General features: G+C 43.8%; 1 protein-coding gene across 1 annotated transcript in view; it reads left to right on the forward strand.

Moving 5' to 3' along the window:
- LOC117939940 (piezo-type mechanosensitive ion channel component 2-like) overlaps positions 1 to 20,728 on the forward strand; it is a 63,570-nt gene that overhangs the window by 30,362 nt on the left and 12,480 nt on the right. The window contains exons 24-48 of the mRNA XM_034865337.1: positions 1,057 to 1,234; positions 1,367 to 1,453; positions 2,712 to 2,868; positions 3,005 to 3,101; positions 4,065 to 4,230; positions 4,339 to 4,428; positions 6,155 to 6,243; positions 6,333 to 6,398; positions 6,534 to 6,643; positions 7,268 to 7,388; positions 7,654 to 7,722; positions 8,186 to 8,352; positions 8,454 to 9,382; positions 9,468 to 9,743; positions 9,949 to 10,050; positions 10,123 to 10,279; positions 10,364 to 10,546; positions 10,680 to 10,860; positions 15,861 to 15,960; positions 16,269 to 16,416; positions 16,551 to 16,638; positions 16,864 to 16,990; positions 17,265 to 17,423; positions 17,894 to 18,041; positions 20,322 to 20,510. Coding sequence (XP_034721228.1) covers positions 1,057 to 1,234; positions 1,367 to 1,453; positions 2,712 to 2,868; positions 3,005 to 3,101; positions 4,065 to 4,230; positions 4,339 to 4,428; positions 6,155 to 6,243; positions 6,333 to 6,398; positions 6,534 to 6,643; positions 7,268 to 7,388; positions 7,654 to 7,722; positions 8,186 to 8,352; positions 8,454 to 9,382; positions 9,468 to 9,743; positions 9,949 to 10,050; positions 10,123 to 10,279; positions 10,364 to 10,546; positions 10,680 to 10,860; positions 15,861 to 15,960; positions 16,269 to 16,416; positions 16,551 to 16,638; positions 16,864 to 16,990; positions 17,265 to 17,423; positions 17,894 to 18,041; positions 20,322 to 20,510 — 4,184 coding nt within the window. The remainder of the gene's footprint in view (positions 1 to 1,056; positions 1,235 to 1,366; positions 1,454 to 2,711; positions 2,869 to 3,004; positions 3,102 to 4,064; positions 4,231 to 4,338; positions 4,429 to 6,154; positions 6,244 to 6,332; positions 6,399 to 6,533; positions 6,644 to 7,267; positions 7,389 to 7,653; positions 7,723 to 8,185; positions 8,353 to 8,453; positions 9,383 to 9,467; positions 9,744 to 9,948; positions 10,051 to 10,122; positions 10,280 to 10,363; positions 10,547 to 10,679; positions 10,861 to 15,860; positions 15,961 to 16,268; positions 16,417 to 16,550; positions 16,639 to 16,863; positions 16,991 to 17,264; positions 17,424 to 17,893; positions 18,042 to 20,321; positions 20,511 to 20,728) is intronic.

Below are 20,728 nucleotides of genomic sequence, written 5' to 3' on the forward strand. Positions count from 1 at the left end.
GGGGGTGGTTCGGTTTGGGTTAAGATGTAACAAGTAAAACACTTATAAACCCTGATTGGGTTATATTTATAATATTTATTTTACTTTTTATATATAAAAGCTGTTTAAAAGAATCTAAATATTAAAATCAGGTCTGAGAATAAAAGTTTAAATAAAAGGTCTCAAGCTCTGGTTTCTCTCCCGGACTCTGGTCTCTGTCCCGGACTCTGGTCTCTGTCCCGGACTCTGGTCTCTGAGTCCGGACTCTGGTCTCTGTCCTGGACTCTGGTCTCTTTGTTGTTGTTGTTTTTTGTTTTCTCTTTTGTTTTCTATAACTTACCTTTTTAAAAACATTTGACACATGGAAACAGATTCATATCCTTTGATGTGATGTGTTCAAAATATATAAAACATATTTTAACATGTTGGGTCGGACCGGCTGCACACACCTGTCTCACCTGCTAAGGAGGTCCGGGTAAAACCAGACCTGAAACCTGTCTCGCCTGCAAAGGAGGTCCAGGTAACACCGGACCTGAAGCCTGTCTCACTTGCAGAGGAGGTCCAGGTAACACCGGACCTGAAACTTTTTTCACCTGCACAGGAGGTACAGGTAACGCCAGACCTGAAACCTGTCTCACCTGCAGAGGAGGTCCTTGTAATGCCGGCCCTAAAACCTGTCTCACCTGCACAGGAGGTCCAGGTAACGCCGGACCTGAAACCTGTCTCACCTGCAGAGGAGGGCCAGGTAACACTGTACCTGAAACCTGTCTCACCTGATTAGGAGGTCCAGGTAACACTGGACCTAAAACCTGTCTCACCTGCAGAGGTCCAGGTAATGCCGGACCTGAAACCTGTCTCACCTGCAGAGGAGGTCCAGGTAACACTGTACCTGAAACCTGTCTCACCTGCACAGGAGGTCCAGGTAACACCGGACCTGAAACCTGTCTCACCAGTCGAATGGGGATGTGTGGAAGAGGATGTAAATAGCGATATACAGATACAGATATATACAGGGACAGACGCTGATTCATATACATACAACTATAACTATACATCTCGTGCCTCCTGGCCTTTCAGACGACTTCCTGCTGGTCCTCGGCGCCGCGCTCCAGCGGCAGGTCTTTGAGGAAGAGGTCCAGCCGGCGGTTCAGATCCTCGCTGGAGACAACTGGGAGCTGGACGAAGACAACGGACGTGTCTCTGATCCAATCCGACGGCTCTGTGTCAACACAGGCCCAGACTTCATGCTCTGCAGGTAAACTGTCTGTTTGTCTCTCTAAATGCCTGGTGTCTGGTTTCCTGTCTCTCTGACTGTCTACCTTTCTGTCTGTCTGACTGCCTGTCTGTCTGTCTCTCTTCCTACCTGTCTGTCTCTCTGTGTGTGCAGGTCTTACTTGGACATGATGAAGTTAATAATCTTCAGCTACATGTTCTGGTTCGTCCTCACCATCATCTTCATCACCGGGACAACCAGGTGAGTGGGCGGAGCCAAAGCTTCCAATTGAACACCTGAATATTTAATTTAATTTAATTAATCTAGAACCAGGCTCTTGGTGGCTAACTGTTACCCATATAGTAAACATATAGTACAGCTATAGTACAGCTATGCAGATATAGTACAGATGTACAGATATAGTACAGATATAGTACAGATGTAAAGATATAGTACAGATTTAGTACATATAGATATAAACCTTATATAGATAAAGATAACAGGCTAGCAATCCCGAAGGTCTCTTCTTACAAGCTAGCGGTCCCGGAGGTCTCTTTGGGGTCTTTCTAGCCTCTACGGGTGGTTTTCTATCTGTCCTGGAACTTGGCCCTTTTTTTGGGTCTTTCAGAAATAAATCCAAACTGTCACATCCAAGATTTATCCACTTGATAAAATCCATAATTCATCAGGTTTCCATCTGATATTTAGCAAAGTGAAAACATTATGCCCATACATTGGCAACAGCGAGAACAAAGAGTAGAGAGTGGGAAAGATTGTAATCCTCCAAGTCAGACTAGTCTAATGTCATCAAAGATATTATATAGCGGACAAGATAGATAACTACCATTATACAGAGGAGGATGGCCTCACTGGTTTGAGATTTGGCATGTATTAATATATTTATATTATATGCTTGGGCTTTTTTTGGATAAATGTAAATAGTTTGTGCTTTATATGAGTTATAATGTTTATTAAGTTTATTTTTGCATATAGCAGAACTGTTTTAGACAACACACAGGCTTGTGTAGCATTGCTGGGGGTGTAATATATATAAATATTACATTATTATAAGTACAATTATTATAAGTAAATGTTGTGAGGACAGAAGCAGACTTTTTTTGGGAGAATGTTTTTTGTCCCCTGTATAAGTCCTAATGATAATGTCTTCCCAGTGGGACTCCCAGGACATATGAGAAGTATTTTTGAGAGATTGGCTCTGCTTGTCCTGCTCTGTGTGTGATATCAAAACACATCTAGAAGATTCATGTTTATGTGTCCCTAAGGTCCTGTAACCATCTTTAACATTCATGTGACCTCACAGCATCCCAATTATTCTCATAGCCCAGTTTGTCTTGAAAATAACGATGTTGATATCTCGACTGTAGACACAACGGTTGATGTTTTACAAGTTATTATAGAGAATAAAACCAGACAATGAGCTGGAAAATGACCTCAGGTCCCGGAGGGTTATTAAAACATGCTGAAGTTTTGGCCCTGGTGTTTCTACTTCCGTTTCTAGGATCAGTATCTTCTGTATGGGTTACCTGGTGGCATGCTTCTACTTCCTGTTGGTGGGCGGGGACCTGCTGCTGAAACCAGTCAGATCCATCCTGCTGTATTGGGACTGTCTGATTGGCTACAACGTGTTTGTCATCACCATGAAGAACATCCTGTCGGTAAGATGCTTCGTCACGCTGCTCTTTACTCAAGTACACAGAGTCACATGGTCAAAAACTGTCTGTCACCGCCTGTCTGTCTCTCTGTCTTTACTTGTCTGTCTTTCTTTGTCTACCTGTCTGTCTTTGTGTGTAGATCCTGGCGTGTGGTTTCATTAAATCGTTGGTAATGAATCACTGTTGGCTGATTCAGCTCTTCAGTCTTGCCTGCACCATCAAAGGATACACCAGACGTAAGTCCACAAGGTTCATTTATCTTTAACCTTCTGAGACCGAGACACTTGCCCACGAGTAAAAACAGCCCCTCTGATTCATAGTTGAATCATATAACCATAACAGCTAGTGACGCACCAAAAGTTGCGTTTAAAACCTGACGAGTTAGCGGTTACGGAGGTCTCTGCGGGTCCTTCTAGCCTCTACAGGTGATTTTCTAGCCTGTTACATCCAAGATTGATCCACTTTATGTCCGTAATTCATCGCGTTTTGGCTCATTTCTGCCGCTAGCTCGCTGCTCCGTCTCTCCTCTGTTGTTTTCCGGAAATGTAGGCCCCAGTATGCCCATATATGGGAGATAACGTCACCCCTCTTGGATGGAAGGCCAGAAGGGACAAAAAGGCCAATTTGCTGTATAGACGGCCAAGTGGAACACATATTTTACACGCATTTGCTTGTGTAGCATTGCTGTGGGTGTAATATTAATAAATATGACATTATTATGTTATTATCTGCATGAATAAATGTCAGGAGAGCAAAAGCGTCTGGACTTTCTTTGTAAAAATTTATGTATTTTGTCATCTGTATAAGTTATGATTATTTCTTCAGTGTGACTCCCAAGACATATGAGAAGTGTTTTAGAGGTTTTACTGCTCTGTCTGTAATATCAATACATATCTGGAAGATTCATGTTTCGTTTTATTTATTTATTTGTCTTTAAGGCCCTATAACCATTTTTAACATGCAAGTGACCTCACTGCAACCCAAATATTCTAATAACTCAGTTTGTCCTGAAAGAATGATGTTGATATCTTGACTTTAGACAACAGGGTTGATGTTTTACAAGTTATTATAAAATAAATCCAGACTGACAATGAACTGTAAAAATGGCCCCAGGGTTAGGGGGTAAGGGTTAGTTTCAGATATTAACTTTCAATGGAAACGTGTCTGTCTGTTGGTGCGTGTTGTGTCACTTCCTGCAGCGGAGCAACAAAGCAGTAAACAGTGTGAGTTGCCAAGCGACGAGGCCGGCATCATCTGGGACGGCGTCTGTTTCTGTTTCCTGTTGCTGCAGAGGAGAGTCTTCAGGAGTCAGTACTTCCTGTATGTGGTCCTGGATCTTCAAAATACACAACTACTGGCTTCCAGGTAAACTTTCACTCATTAACACATTAAAACACACTCGGAGTCATATGACGCTAAGGTGTGTGTGTGTGTGTGTGTGTGTGTGTGTGTGTGTGTGTGTGTGAAATGCAGGGGCGCGGAGCTCTTCGAGGCGTCCACATTGAAAGCTGTCAGAGCAAGACTGGAGATGGAGAAGACGTCCATGGACCTGCTGAAGAGACAGTAAAGATGTCTTCTTCCTAACATTTTGCGCCGACAGGAGATTGTCCATGTCGGCTTGGTTGGGGGGGGGGCTGGGCTTGGTTTGGGCTAGCGGGGGGGCCTGGGTAGACCATGCAGGAGGACTGACATGACTCACTATCTTATCTTCCGAACAGACTTTCTCATGTCCGATCCAACTGATTCAGACGTGTAATGTTAGAGAAGTTTAGGGCTGCAGTGCATGATGGGTGAAAACTTAGCTGCAGTCCAAATCAGTCGAGTGTGGAGAGTTGTGAATGTCATGAATATTTAGATAGAGAGATGAGGAGCAGTCAGAATGCAGTCATCATTCTGCAGGTTTGACTGGAGTAACTATTCACCTCGACTCACTGTAAGCACACAAGAAGAAACATGCTAGCTTAGCAACATTGGAGCAAAAGACCCTCTGTAGGAGTTTCCATTCAATATTTGTTCTTACAATATAAGATGACCACCACTTCTTGTTGTTTTTACTAAAACCAGTCCTAACTCTGGCAATCCCTGACAACTGAGACATACTGAATATATCTATCTGAGTCAGGATTTAGACAGGTCTAAGATGATATCAAAACTGCATCGAGAGAGACACCACAATAGGTCTCCCGGACACCCGGATCCGGTGCCTAGTTGCTGCTTCACAGTTAAAAAAATGTCCAACCTGGACCAGGTGTTGATGGACAGACCTCTGGTGGTCACATGATCAATATGGGAAAACATCAAATGATCAATATGGGACAACATCACATGATCAATATGGGACAACATCACATGATCAATATGGGACAGGCTACATAGAGTTCATGTTCCAGCTGATAGCGACATATCGTGCTATCAACACGTTGCTATGAGGATGCAGATGCAACTTGTCTTTTATTGTCCTTCCGGTACCGCTGCAAGACTCTATTTCGAGACATGTCCCACGGCTTGTCCTAACCTTTCATTTGCGAGTTCCTGATAAATTATGGCATTTCTTAGAGTTTTGCTATGTAAAAGCCGTTATTTTTTTGTCTTTTGTCTCCTCGTCCGTCCACTTCCATCTGTCTTTAACGCCCACCATGTGTGCAGACAGAGCGGAAATACTGGGGTAAATTTAAATTAAACTTCTTAGTTTTGTGGCGGGTTGTAACCATAAAATGACCTAAAACTTAATCAACTCATTCTTTATTCAGCAGATCAGGTTTCTTCACCGTTTATCACATAAGAAGAATATCGTCAAGATAAAATCTGATGAGACCAACGCATTTCTTTTGAGTCAAGATTCATCAAATTCATCAGTTTTACTGTTTCCATGAAGCATTTTTCATCAATATCACTTAATTCAGATAAAAATGTGTGGATGGAAACAAAGCTACTCTGTGCATGACATTTGAACTGCTTCCTGTCTCTGTGATTTACGGCTGTGGCTCAGCGGTAGAGCGGTTGCCTGCCAATCGGAAGGTTGGGGGTTCAATCCCTGGCCCTGCAGTCCCATGTCGAAGTGTCCTTGGGCAAGACACTGAACCCCGAGTTGCCCCCGATGCACATTGGAATGTGTGTGAGTGTGTATCTGATGAGCAGGTGGCACCTTGTAAGGCAGCCTCGGCCACAGTGTATGAATGTGTGTGATGGTGAATGTTTCCTGTATGATGTAAAAGAGCTTTGAGTAGTTGTTAAGACTAGAAAGGATTTATAAATACACACATGTACTTCCTGTTTGTGTTTCTTTCAGGATGGAGAGAATTAAATATAGACAGCAGAAGTTCCGCAGAGGAAAAGCTAAAATGTTGAGTTTGACCCAAGACAGCTTCCAGACTGATGGTCTGTAAACAAATACCTGTTGTCATGGTAACAGTGTGGAATATGTAGCTGTCAATCACAGCAACAATATTTTTTTTTTCTGTTTTAAGGTCCGGAAACCAAGAAGGGTCAGCAACGGAAAAAGTGGTGGAGACCCTGGGTTAACCACACCTCCAGTGAGTCCTGTCTGTCTGCCTGCCTGCCTGCCTGCCTGCCTGCCTGCCTGTCTGCCTGCCTGTCTGTCTGTCTGTCTTTCTGTCTGACCTGTCTGTGTGTCTTTCTGACCTGTCTGTCTGTCTGTCTGTCTGCAGTGGTGAGGAGCGGTGACTACTACCTGTTTGAGACAGACAGTGAGGAAGAGGAGGTGAAGGAGGAAGAAGAGGAGAAGGAGGAGGAGCTTTCTGACAAATCAGCCTTCCAGGTGAAAGTCTCGTAAACATGTAACGGTCAAACGGTCTGTCTGTAAACCGCCTATCTGTAAACCAGCTGTCTGTAAACTGTCTGTCTGTAAACCATCTGTCCGTAAACTATCTGTCTGTAAACCGTCTTTCTGTCTGTAAACCGTCTGTCTGTCTGTGAACTGTCTGTCTGTAAATGGTCTGTTTGTAAACCGTTGGTCTGTAAACCGTCTGTCTGTAAACCATCTTTCTGTCTGTAAACTGTCTGTCTGTAAACCATATGTCCGTAAACTGTCTGTCTGTCTGTCTGTAAACTGTCTGTCTGTAAACCATCTGTTTGTAAACCATCTGTCTGTAAACCGTCTGTCTTTTCTGTCTGTAAACTGTCTGTCTGTAAACCATATGTCTGTAAAGTGTCTGTCTGTAAAACATCTGTCTGTCTGTAAATTGTCTGTCTGTTTTGTCCGTAAACGGTCTGTATGTAAACCGTCTTTCTGTCTGTAAACCGTCTTTCTGTCTGTAAACCGTCTGTTTGTATACCGTCTGTCTGTAAACCGTCTGTCTGTCTGTAGACCGTCTGTCTGTAAACCATCTTTCTGTCTGTAGTCCGTCTGTCTGTAAACCGTATATGTGTCTGTATTTGTCAGTTTGTCTATCACGCCTGGATAACAGACTCCAAAACAGCAATGAGAGCTCGCAACAACCAAAAGAAACTGTGGAAGAAAAGCTCGTCTAAACGAAGGGGTAGGAAGGAGGAGAAGAGAGAAGGTGAGTAGGAAGGGCCGGAGGACTAGAAGACAGGAGTTGTCTAGGGTGGGGTTGGTGGGGTGGTTATATAACACATTAAAACATTGATCAGTTATTTGGGACTCCAGATGACTTCACAGAAATGATCACAATCCAACATACAGGTGTAAAAATGAAGCCATTCAGTTGGTCCAAAGTTGTTTTGCTATCCAGAGATGGTAAATGTAAAGCTATGTGTCATCTGCATATCAGTCTAACCTTTAATCAGCTTCCACCTCTCCGGCAGCTGGAGTTATAGAAGAGAAGGAGGAGACAGAGGAGGATGTAGAAGAGGAGGAAGAGGAGGAGGGTCCAGGTAGGAGGTTATCATAATATTTAGTCCGTGTGAAAGAAGAGTTATATCACGTTCTGCGTCTGTTCCTTCACACTCTAAAGTGTACAATACTTTGTATTCCTGGTGTTTTCTTTCCGTTTTCACCCTCTCTGATATTAACACAATAACACATTGATGAAATGCTTTCTAAAAAAGAAAGAACTACCACTCTCCTTTAGCATGGGCACTCACATCATCATGACTTGGTTTCATTCATATCCATAAAATAAATTTTATTATTTTTCCCATTAATTAATTAACATCTGTAGTCTCTGGTCAACAGCTGGATTTTTAGTCATTTGTATTAATAACCCAATTAAATGTAAACTTTTATTACAAAGTTTTAAAGTCTCAAAACTAAAGTCGTTAGTAAAATGAATCCTGACTTCCTGGAGTCTCTTTGAAAAACGTGGCCGGTGTCATCAGCTGATGTCGTGTGTTTCAGACACGGTGTTGCATCGGTTTTCCAACACGATGCAGTTCTGTTGGGTTCTGCTGTCAGCTCTGCTAGATTCTCTGACTGCCTGGCTCAACGGTCTGTGTCAGGAACACATCGACATCTCCACGGTCCTCCGCATCGAGCGCTGCATGCTAACACAGCAGGCTAAGCAGGTACATGTTCAGGACTACAGCAGGAAGTGTTAAAACCACAAGATGATGCAGGAGGCCTGCGTAGCAGTGTGTTGACTTGTTTTATGTAATTGTCTGTTTAGGGTAATGTTCCCACCAGAGAGGCGATCCACCTTTACTACCAAGAACAGATGATGAAAAGCTCAAGGGAGTCAGGCCTAGACTACAGTACCAATGAGGCAAAGGAAACCCCGGGGGCAGCAGAAGAAACCCCGGGGGCAGCAGAGGAAACCCCGGGGGGGGCAGCAGAGGAAACCCCGGGGGCAGCAGGGGCAGCAGAGGAAACTCCGGGAGCAGCAGAGGAAACCTCAGGAGCAGCAAAGGAAACCCCGGGGGCAGCAGTGGAAACCCAGGGGGCAGCAGAGGAAATCCCGGGGGCAGCAGTGGAAACCTCAGGAGCAGCAAAGGAAACCCCGGGAGCAGCAAAGGAAACCCTGGGGGAAACAGAGGAAGCCTCGGGAGCAACAGAGGAAACCACAGGGGCGGCAGAGGAAACCCCAGGAGCAGCAAAGGAAACCCCGGGAGCAGCAAAGGAAACCCCGGGGGCAGCAGAAGAAACCCCGGGGGCAGCAGAGGAAACCCCGGGGGCAGCAGAGGAAACCCTGGGGGAAACAGAGGAAACCCCGGGGGCAGCAGAGGAAACCCTGGGGGAAACAGAGGAAACCTCGGGAGCAACAGAGGAAACCCCAGGGGCGGCAGAGGAAACCCCGGGGGAAGCAGAGGAAACCCCAGGGGCTGCAGAGGAAACCCCGGGGGCAGCAGAGGAAACCCCAGGGGCAGCAGAGAAAACCCCGGGGGCAGCAGAAGAAACAGAGGAAACCCAGGGGGCAGCAAAGGCTTCATCCTTAGAATTTAAACCAGCGATAGCAGCAGCAGCAGATAGGGACCCAGTAGGTGGAGATTGCCCAGAATGCTTTGGGACTACAAGCAGCCAACAATGGAGACCCAGACTGTCCAGGATGCAGAGAGTTGAGATCTGGTCTTCTTCAGAGGAAGAAGATCCTTCTCTCAGGTCGGTCGTCCTGCAGGAACACAATCATAACAGCGGTCATCTGTTCCAACACATTATGGCAATTACATCTACTCTGTTTGAACAGTGGTGGAGACTTCCAGCAACTTCCTGGTGACACACAGCCGACTCAGACCAGCGCCTCCTCCCCCACGTTGCCGTCTTCCCTTCTCCTCCCCCCCTCTTACAGCCTGGCTCTGGGCCTGGACCTACAGGAGGAGGAGGCTGGGGAGGGATTCAGGAGGCGACTGCAGGTTCAGACACCGGGGGAAAGGAGTGACTTCCTATCTGACTCGCCCCCCTCTTCCTGTCTGCTGACGTTTCGCACTCAGGAGCTCACAGCCAGTGAGCTTCTAAGGAACAGGTGAGTCAGACCAAACCACATCAGGGCTGATGAAATGAGAATCGCAGGTCAGTGCTGAGTCCTAGAGATCCTTCCTTGTAACCTTTGCCTACCCTTCATTTCATATTTTAAGTAAAGCAGTATGTATTGTGAAAATAAATCTGTGGAAATAAATGTACTTAATTAATTACTGACTTTAACTAGCTAGTTATTTACTCTCTAATAGGACTTTCCACAATGTGGAGCTTGAGGTGTCAGACTGTTTCTATGCCAATCAACACCAGCTGCTCCAGCTGTGCTACGCCCTCTACAACATCCTGGCAGCTAGGTAAACTCTGCACCACAGACACCTCTCAGCACCTGTGTTATTGCTAAGATATTCAACCAGTCTTGTTGCTAGGTCGGAGACGGTGTGTTACCTGGTCATCGTGTTGAACCACATGGTGTCTGCCAGCTGTCTGACGTTGGTACTTCCTGTTCTGGTGTTTCTGTGGGCCACGCTGTCGGTCCCTCGACCGAGTAAGACCTTCTGGATGACGGCCATCATCTACACCGAGGTAGACTCTGCAGCTGCATCCCTCTTGCAGTTAATCTATCGACGTCCAATGTGTACTAATCATTCTACCTGGTTGTGTTCTCAGGTTACTATCGTCATCAAGTATTTCTTCCAGTTTGGCTTTTTTCCATTCAACCAAAAATTGGAGGTGGACCGGTCCAAACCGTTCCATCCCCCGAACATCCTGGGCGTGGAAAAGAAGGAAGGCTACGTCCTTTACGACCTGCTGCAGCTGCTGGCGTTGTTCTACCACCGGGCAATATTAAAGGTTAATAACACAAAATTATATATTAAATTATGTTACCACCGGGCCATGCTAAAGGTTAAAAATATTAAATTATATTACCACTGAGTCATACTCAAAATAAAAACACTAACTTAGTGAATTTTCTTCTCGATAGTGCCACGGATTGTGGGACCAGAATGTTGCCATGGAGACCGACACTCTCCATCACCCTGACAACCAGCTTGACTCCACCCGCAGTGCTACCTCCATTGATGTGGCTGACTCTGCTAGCTCGCTGCGCCGGCGCGGCCGGAGACGGACGCGCTCCAGCTCCACCCAGCCGCGCTCTCCTGCAGGTAGGAACGCAAGGCAATGCAACAAAATGCCACACAATGCAACACAACGCAACCCAACACAATGCAACACAATGCAAAGCAACGGAACGCAAGGAAACGCAAGGCAACCCAACACAATGCAAAACAACGCTAGACAACGCAAGGCAACCCAACACTATGCCACAAAATGCAACACAACGCAACCCAACACAATGCAACACAATGCAACACAACGCAAAGCAAATCAACGCAATGTAAGGAAACGCAAGGCAATGCAACAGAATGCAAAACAACGCAAGGCAACACAATGCAATACAACGCTACACAACGCAAGGCAACCCAACACTATGCCACACAATGCAACACAACGCATTGCAACACAATGTAACACAACACAACGCAACACAACCCAATATAAAGCAATGCAAAACCTGCAGCTCTACGCAACACAATGCAACACAACACAGTGCAATGCAACACAATGCAACTCAACGCAACATAACGCAACATAGCGCAATGCAACGCAATGCAACGCAATGCAACGCAATGCAACGCTACGCAATGCAACACAACGCAACGCAACAAGGCTTTAGATAACAACTTACAGATAGATAGATATTTATTGATCCCAAGAAAAATGGGATATTACAGTGTTACAGCAGCACACGTACATCAATCACACAATACAGAATATAAATATAAATTAGATACTAGGAAAAATATACATACATACAATAAACAGTACATGAAATAAAAATAATAATAGGAATGAAATAAAAGAACAAATATTTGAATATATACAGGATGGGAAAAGAAAAATGTGCAAGCGCTTGAATAATATGCTAAAATGTAAATAAACCAATTGTGCAGGTTCAAATCCATTCAGTTCAATTCAATTTTATTAATAGTATCAATTCATAACGAGAATTATCTCAAGAAACTTTACAGATAGAGTAGGTCTAGACCACACTCCAGAACTTACAAAGACCCAACAGTTCTAGTAGTTTCCTGCAGAGCAAGCAACAGGGCCACAGTGGGTGTGGTTAAAACGATAAGTAGGTTTATGAACACTTTGAGAGAAGCCAATAAAATCTAAAAGAGAGATGAACGCAGTACTAAGGCTATAGTCCTCATCGTCCACATGAATATTAAAACCCTACAATAAGAACTGGAGTATGGACCAGGTGCTGGTTACACTATAACAAATAGAACTGGTTCAGTCTGGACCAGGTGCTCGGTACACTATAACAAATAGAACTGGTTCAGTGATTTCCAACTTGGGTGTGAAAGATCAAGAACAAGACTTTCAAATGAGTTCTAATTTAGTTTACGTTTAGAGCTGATTAGTAGACTAGAATCCAAGATGGCTGCAGCGCCACCTCATCGGCCTGCGCCTCGAGGAATGTGAGTATTAATATGACGGGGGGGGGGGGGGGGGGGGGGGTGGATTCATTTAGACTAACATATTCTCCATCACCCAGCCAGGTTTCAGTAAGACAAAATAAATCAATATTAGAATCTGATATTAATTCATTTACTAGTCCACCTTAAGAAGAGAGAGATCTGATGTTTAGGAGTCCACATTTAATTCTCCTATTCTTTTGCACTACTGCACTTGTGGTTTTAATTGTTATGAGTTTTTCATGCACAGCTCCTCTTCGGTTTACCTTTGATTTAAATAATTTCAATGGTCGGGGGGCAGACACCGTCACTATGGGGTTTTTACTTGGTAACTCCTGGAATAAAGGAGCAGAGAAGTGTGTTAGACTGGGACTCTGCCTCCTGGTCCCACTCTGGATTGTCAGGGATCAGGTCCACTAATAAACTTGTCAAGGTTTCTAGAAATGAGAGCTGCGCCATCCCAAGTGGGATGAATGCCGTCTCTCCGAATCAGACCAGGTCTTCCCCAGAAAGACTGCCAGTGATCCACAAAGCCCACATCGTTATCTGGACACCACCTCGATAGCCAGCGGCGAAATGACGACATGCGGCTGTACGTGTCATCGCTGGTGAGATTTGGCAGGGGTCCAGAGAAAACTACGGCGTCCAACATTGAATTCGCGTATGTACACACCGACTCAACACTGATATTGGTGACCTCCGTTTGGCGTAACCGGGAGTCATTAACGCCAACGTGAATAACAATCTTGCTGTATTTACATTTGGTTGCACTTAGTGCAGTAGTGTGGTGTCTAAAGGTGTTATCCAGCAAGATAAATCTTCCTCCTACACAACACAAAACAACACGACACAACAACTCAGAATCAGCTTAATTTGCCAGGTATGAGGACACATACAAGGAATTTGACTTAGGTTGGAGCAAGCCTCCCGGCAAGGCTTCAGATAACAACTTCCAGACAAATCTTCCTCCCCACGATACGTCTCCTTAGGAGTGTCCTAAGGAAAGACATCAGCTTGTTGTCCTAAGGAAAGACATCCGCCTGTTGTCTTAAGGAAAGACATCAGCCTGTTGCCTTAAGGAAAGACATCAGCCTCTTGCCTTAAAGGGGTGATAGAATGGTTGCATAGAGTATATCACGCTGTTCCTTAATGTCTCCTGATAGGGTATGTAACATTTGTTGGGCTGAAAATTTTGCTTTTGCTGTTCTTTTGGCCCCTTACCACGCTGCTAAATTGACCTGTCTTGAAATGAGAGGTGTTGTTGTCTGATGTAGAGGAGCAACCTGCCAGGAGATTGGACCCCTTCAGACTGGTAAGTTTGGTCAATTAGCATTTACCCGCATTTTCAACACATAGCCCAACATTAGCCGTCCGTTGTTATACTAGTGCAATACTAACACTTCAGTGTTGTAGCCTAAGAATAACTTTGTATTAGCCTTTTTTTTAGTATCGTTAGCAACATAAGTAAATTTGCACACAGACAAATATTTTACTACTTGTACCCTCGCAGTTTCAGTCAAGATGTCCAGTTGGCTGGAAAGTTAGTGGCCAGTTCATGAAGCTGCTCACAACGAATGTCTCTTTTATTGCGATTATGAGTTATGTACAGTATTTAACACGTAGTAGTACTATGTTATCTTAAAACAGGACGTCCATTTAGCTGGACAGGAGACTACTATTTCTGTTTGTATGCTACGTCTAAAGCATTACTCTCGCCTGTGTCAGTAGGTCAAATGTTATCTTGGAACTACTATCCTGCTGATTAGATCATCTGACTTTGAGATTATTACCATTTTAACATGTAGTAATATGTAAAATTACAACAACGGTGCATCCATCTTACCTTGGCAGGTGTTCTTGTGGAAACTGTGCACAAAGGCACCAGGAGAGAGAAAAAATATGTTGCCAATAAATACCTCAGGTAACTAAAACTAGAGACATTAACTCAAGCTACTTTATGCTTTCTGCTCATTCAACATTATGAAATAACAACAAGCTCATTATTTGTTTTTACAGGTCATGAGAAGAATGACCCAGGTTCCTGAGGAGATAACCTCAATGACTCACCATCCTGGCCTTCATCCGCTGGGCCTCCGTATATATTCTTTGCTAAATTCAATGAATATTTACAGAGTTGACCATGGCCAGTTGAGACTCAGAGGGATGGAAAGGTGAGGCCAATTTGATACCACTTTTAGCAGTGCTATAACAATACCCATTGATTATTGGTTCAGCATTATTACAAAAACACAGTATTATCAAGACAACAAAATGAAAAACTTTATTTAGTTTCAAAACAATCATCATTACTCTAAAATCTAAAAGATAAGAAATGTGATTGTCCACTACACCCTGTTCTCTTTGCAGGCAATGCAGACACATGGCTTATAGAACTTTTGTGAGGTGGTGCTGGGGTTTTCTTGGTAGAAGTGTCCGTGACGTGATCCCCTCTTGTGTCGTGCTGCGTATACAGAGGGAGTTTCTGGATGCTTCAAGGCAGTATGTCGGGTTGGGTGCGTGTTGAGCTGAGCACACAGGTCCTGGGCACAGGAATCTGCCGGACTGCTTCCAGATAAGGAAGGGGGTCATGGATGATCTCCTCGAACACCAGTCGCATAAGGTCTAAGACATAGCCTGTTGTGTGGGAAAAGTAATTTTAGCACCTATACCCTTGCACATTCAGATTTGTTGTTTGTAGTGTGTGAAAAGTTATACGATGCAAATTTTTATTTTTTGTTTGTAATTAAAAAAATATTTCAACTTACAAATTGTTGGCTCTGTCCTGTGTAACCTCCCCTTTTGGCCTTTGGGAACAGACACTTGAACATTAGTTTCCCCTTGGCTGTTTTGAAAACTGTCTTTGGGGGAAAAGTTCCCAGGGATCTCCTTATTAACATCTGCCATGCCCGTTGAGTGTTTGCTTCCTTGGGAAGACTATGAGAAGTGTCTCCATTCCCTGTACAGCCTGGAACACTGCATTTATGATGCTGGTTCATTGTCAATATCCTGGAAAATATTCCAAACTTTTTTCTTTGTAAATCCCGTCAAAGTACACGAGCAGCATTCTTAGTCGGACATCTAATTGACCTAACGCTAGCTCCATTAGGAACTGGTCTCAGGTCAGTGGCCTGTATGTAAATGTAGGGGCGTGACCGTTCTCCTGATACAGCCATGGGCGTGACAAAGCTACAGGTTCTGAGATCCTGACGTCATCTTTTAGCTTTGTTGGGATTCACCCGTTTTCAGCGGCAGTTTCAAAATGTGAGATTTTCAGAGGAAAGGCATGTCAATGGGATTTTGAGCTTCCATGTGTGTCCTATTTAGCCACCGAACTTTCGTTATTCACATATGACAAGGTAAAATTGTTTTTTGCATTCTATCACCCTTTAAGCAAAGACATAAGCCTGTTGTCTTAAGAAAAGATATTAGCCCTTTGTTGTTTCGGAGCTTTGCTGTCTCTCTATTTGTGGATTGTCTGTTTTTAGGGAGTATCTGCATCGAGTGGTAGGACAGGGGACACTGTTTCCTGGACCTGGAGAAGAGGGACAACATTGAATAATGAATGCAGTAATGTGGAAGTCCTGTTGATGTCTTCCTTGTCATCTTCATGTTGTTGTCAGGCAGCATGTGTTCCAGGTCTGAGCCCCCCGGCAGGTTGGATCTGCTGCTGGAGAAACTCACAGAGCTTTCCATCAGAGCCAAGAAGTACTCTATTAGCAGGTATGCTAACTCTAACGCTGGCCACTGTCCAGGGACACACCTTGTTGGGTGACTCTTGTTTCACTTAGGAACTGGAGGACAATGAGGTTATTGTCTGCTAAACAAGGCAAGAGAAACCAATCTCAAAGTACCTAAATATTGACAATGCATAAGTAGTCCAGAGGGCTGTATTATTTTTTGAACTTGATTTTGTAATATTCCAGTAATGGTTTCAGTGTTTTTGTCTAGGACGGCAGTTGGAAATGATCTTGTATCATTTTATGAAAATAGTCAAGAGCTAAAGTTTGATTAAACTCTCTCTCTGCTAGGTGCATGTCTCTGTCCCATCCAGTCCTTCAGTTCTTCAAAGCTCTCGTCCAACCAGAATACAGCGCCGTCACTGATGTTTACGTCCTCATGTTCCTCGCCGACACCATCGACTTCATCATCATCGTCTTCGGCTTCTGGGCTTTCGGAGTAAAGTTTTAATTCCTGACTGCATTACATGACATTTCACAGCAAACTGACTTTATTTCCTTTAATGGACTCAGTTTCACTCTTTCATTTAGTTTCACTCTGTGTCATTCTGTTTCTTTCTGTTATTTTCCCAGAAACATTCTGCAGCTGCTGACATCACTTCCTCTCTCTCAGAAGACCAAGTTCCTGAAGCTTTCCTGGTGATGGTTCTGATCCAGTTTGGTACGTCTGTCTGTCCAGATCTCTCTTCACCTGTTTGTCTGTCTGTCTTTCTGTCTGTCTGTTGTTTGTGTGTCTGTCTGTCTGTCTGTTGTTTGTTTTTCTGTCTGTCTGTCTGTCTTTCCAGATGTCTCTTCATCTGTCTGTCTGTCTGTCTGTTTCCCTTTTGTCTGTCTGTTTAGTCAGATGTCTCACTGTCCCCCTATCTGTCCCTCCGTCTGTCTGCAGGCACCATGGTGATAGACAGGGCCCTGTATTTGAGGAAGACCGTTTTGGGCAAGTTGGTCTTCCAGGTGATTTTGGTTTTTGGAATTCACTTCTGGATGTTCTTCATCCTGCCGACGGTCACTGAGAGGTATAATATAATATATATATATATATATATATATATATTCTATAATCATAATTGTTAGAAAGAGAGGTACGGTAAATTAAAATAACATAACATCATAATCATAACTGTCTAAGAAAGAACGGTCTGACTAATCAAAATGTTCAATATAATAATATTTAAACTCAGATACATTTAGATTTAACTGGTCAGAAAGTAACATCAATCATTTCTTGTTATGTATTCCTGTCTGCCTACCTTCCTGCCTGTCTGCCTGTCTGCCTGTCTTTCTCTCCAGACGGTTCAACCAGAACCTGGTGGCCCAGCTCTGGTACTTTGTGAAGTGTGTGTACTTCGGTCTGTCGGCCTATCAGATCCGGTCTGGGTACCCGACTCGGGTTTTGGGAAACTTCCTGACCAAGAGCTACAACTACCTGAACCTCTTCCTGTTCCAGGGGTGAGTCCAGACTGTTAGCCTAGCTTAGCATAAAGGCCCAGACCTACTCTGTCTGTATAGTGTTCTGAGATATCTTCTGTTATAAAATTGAACTGTACTGTACTGTTAGCCTAGCCTAGCTTAGCTTAGCATGAAAGCCTAGACCAGCTCAATCTGTATAGTGTACTGAGATAACGTCTGTTAGAAAAGTGGATTGAATTGTACTGTTAGCCTAGCCCAGCTTAGCATAAAGGCCTAGACTTACTATGTCTGTATAGTATACTGAGATAACTTCTGTTATACAATTGAGTTGAACTGTTAGCCTATGTCTGTCTCTCGACGTGTCTTTCTCTCGACCTGTCTGTCTGTCTCCCTACTTGTCGATCTGTCCCTGGACCTGTCTCTTGACATGTCTGTCTGTCTGTCTGTCTCTCAACCTGTCTGTCTGTTCCGGGACCTGTCTATCTGTCCCTGGACCTGTCTGTGAATAGTTTCCGTCTGGTCCCCTTCCTGACGGAGCTCCGGGCGGTGATGGACTGGGTCTGGACGGACACCACCCTGTCTCTGTCCTCCTGGATCTGTGTGGAGGATGTGTATGCTCACTGCTTTGTCCTGAAGTGTTGGAGGGAATCTGAGAAGGTTTGTGTCTGTCTGTACAGTGGGGTTTGAAAGTTCGGGCCCCCCAGGTAAAACTTTATGTTAATGTTCATAAGGAAGCCAATAAAAGATGGAAAAATCTCCAAAAGGCATCAAATGTCAGATTAGACATTTGTATAATATGTCACAAAAAGCTAGATTTTATTTCATCAAACACATTTTCAAAATAACAGAAAACAAAAAAATGGCATCTGCAAAAGTTTGGGCCCCCTGCCGAGTTTCTAGCATGCCCCCCCCGCCCCTTTGGAAAGCAGAGACCTGACAGTGTCATGGATTGTTCTCGATCATTGTCTGGAAAGACCAGGTGATGTCAATCTTAAGGTTTTAAATGCCCAGACTCATCTGAACCCCCAACAATAAGCACCATGGCTTCTTCTAAGCAGTTGTCTAGAAAACTGAAAATAGTAGACGCTCCCAAAGCAGGAGAAGAAGGAGAAGATAGCAAAGCAGCAGAAGAAGATAGCAAATCGTTCTCAGATGCCAATCTCCTCTGTTGGAATGGAATTAAGAAATGGCCGTCATCAAGAACAGTGGAAGTTAAAGATTTGGAAGACCAAGAACAATATCAGAACTGCTCGCAGGATTGGGAGAATAGCAAGTCCAGGCCCCCTTTAGACTGCACGATCCATCCAGAAAGACCTGGAGACACTGCAGTTGGTACATCAGTCCACTATAAAGAGATACTCGTACAGATATGGTCTTCATGAAAGAGTCATAAGAAGAAAACCTCTTCTACGTCCTCACCACAAACATAGTCTATGAACACATAGACAAGCCTGATGCAAGTTTCAACTACGTAATATTGCAAAAATCTAGAATATCCTGTCTAAAACTGATGCAGAAAAACTAGTCCATGCATTTGTTACTTCTTGGCTGGATTACTGCAATTCTTTATTATCAGGCTGCTTGAAAAAGTCCATAAGGACTCTTCAGCTGATCCAGAATGCGGCAGCACGTGTTCTGACAAGAACCAGGAAAAGAGATCACATCTCTCCTGATTTAGCTTCTCTGCATTGGCTTCCTGTAAAATCCAGAATAGATTTTAAAATCCTTCTTCTCACCTACAAAGCTCTTCATGGTCAGGCACCATCTTATCTTAAAGGGCTCATAGTACCTTACAACCCTACAAGAGCACTTCGCCTCCAGAGTGCAGGGTTACTTGTGGTTCCTAGAGTCTCTAAAAGTAGAACGGGAGCCAGAGTGTTCAGCTATCAGGCTCCTCTCCTGTGGAACCAGGTTGCAGTCTGGGTTCAGGAGGCAGACACCGTCTCCACATTTAAGAGTCGGATTAAGACTTTCCTTTTTGATAAAGTCTATAGTTAGGACATAGAATTGTATGTTGTTAGGGAGTGAAGACTCGCGGCGTCCGCCTAACCCGGCCCACCTGCTCGTCATAGTTGTCAGATCTATCTATCATATAATCAAGAATATAATGAAACTAGAGGGAGACGGCATACAGCCCGATACGGTTGGGGAGAGTTCTAGCCTGACCAGGCTCCTCTCTTTACCCTGTCTCTCCTAGTTATGCTGTAATAGTTTTAGAAAGCTGGGGACTTACTTTGACACACTGAGCCCTCTCTCCTGTGTTTTTCTATCTTTCCATTTATGTGCATCCATGTCCCAGAAATGCTTGTTACTATCCTAGCTCTGGGGAGTCATTCCCTGGAGTCCTTATGTTCTTTTTTCCCCAACATGTTCCCTCGGATCAGAGAGGCTCTAAAATCAATGTAGCAGCTGTCGCCAGGGTCCGCTACTAGAACTTTTGGGTCCTTGTAAACCTAGACCTAGAGTTTGGTCTAGACCTACTTTATCTGTAAATCTAACTTTTGTGACATATTATACGCATGTCTAATCTGTCATTTAATGCCTTTTGGAGATTTTTCCATCTTTTCTTGGCTTTTTTATGCACATAAATACACATTTTTACCTAGGGGGCCCAAATTTTCAAATCCCACTGTTTATATCTGTATATGTATATGCTTATGTCTGTGTACGTATATGTCTGTACATTTACAGTATATGTCTGTATCTGTATATGTCTGTACATGTAAATATCTGTACATGTCTTCATATGTATATATCTGTACATGTATTCATTTTTGCAATTAATCACGATTGATCAGGGAAATTATGCAACTAATCGCGATTAAAACTTTTAATCGCTGCCCAGCTCTAATTCTTCTCATATGTATACTCTACGTAGGTATGTGGCTGTATTTGGATGTATTTGTATTTTGCATTTTTGTGTGTATCTGTACACAGAGGTACCCTCAGCCTCGCGGCCAGAAGAAGAAGCGTGTTGTGAAGTACGGGATGGGGGGTTTGATCGTTCTGCTGCTAATCTGCATCGTCTGGTTTCCACTGCTCTTCATGTCGCTCATTAAGTCTGTCGCCGGGGTCGTGAACAAACCACTCGACGTCTCTCTGACCATCACCCTGGGAGGATTCCAGGTACCTCGGAAAACTAAGATATTCTTTATAAAACGTCCCAGCTAGAGAGATGATTTAACATATTCTTTATATAACGTCCCAGTTAGAGATAATCTAACATATTCCTTATATAACCTCCCAGTTAAGGCAAGGCAAGGCAGCTTTATACACTCACCGGCCACTTTATTAGGTACACCTGTCCAACTGCTCGTTAACACTTAATTTCTAAGCAGCCAATC

The sequence above is a fragment of the Etheostoma cragini genome, unplaced genomic scaffold, assembly GCF_013103735.1.
Source record: "Etheostoma cragini isolate CJK2018 unplaced genomic scaffold, CSU_Ecrag_1.0 ScbMSFa_1485, whole genome shotgun sequence".
In the NCBI taxonomy this organism is placed as follows: domain Eukaryota; kingdom Metazoa; phylum Chordata; class Actinopteri; order Perciformes; family Percidae; genus Etheostoma; species Etheostoma cragini.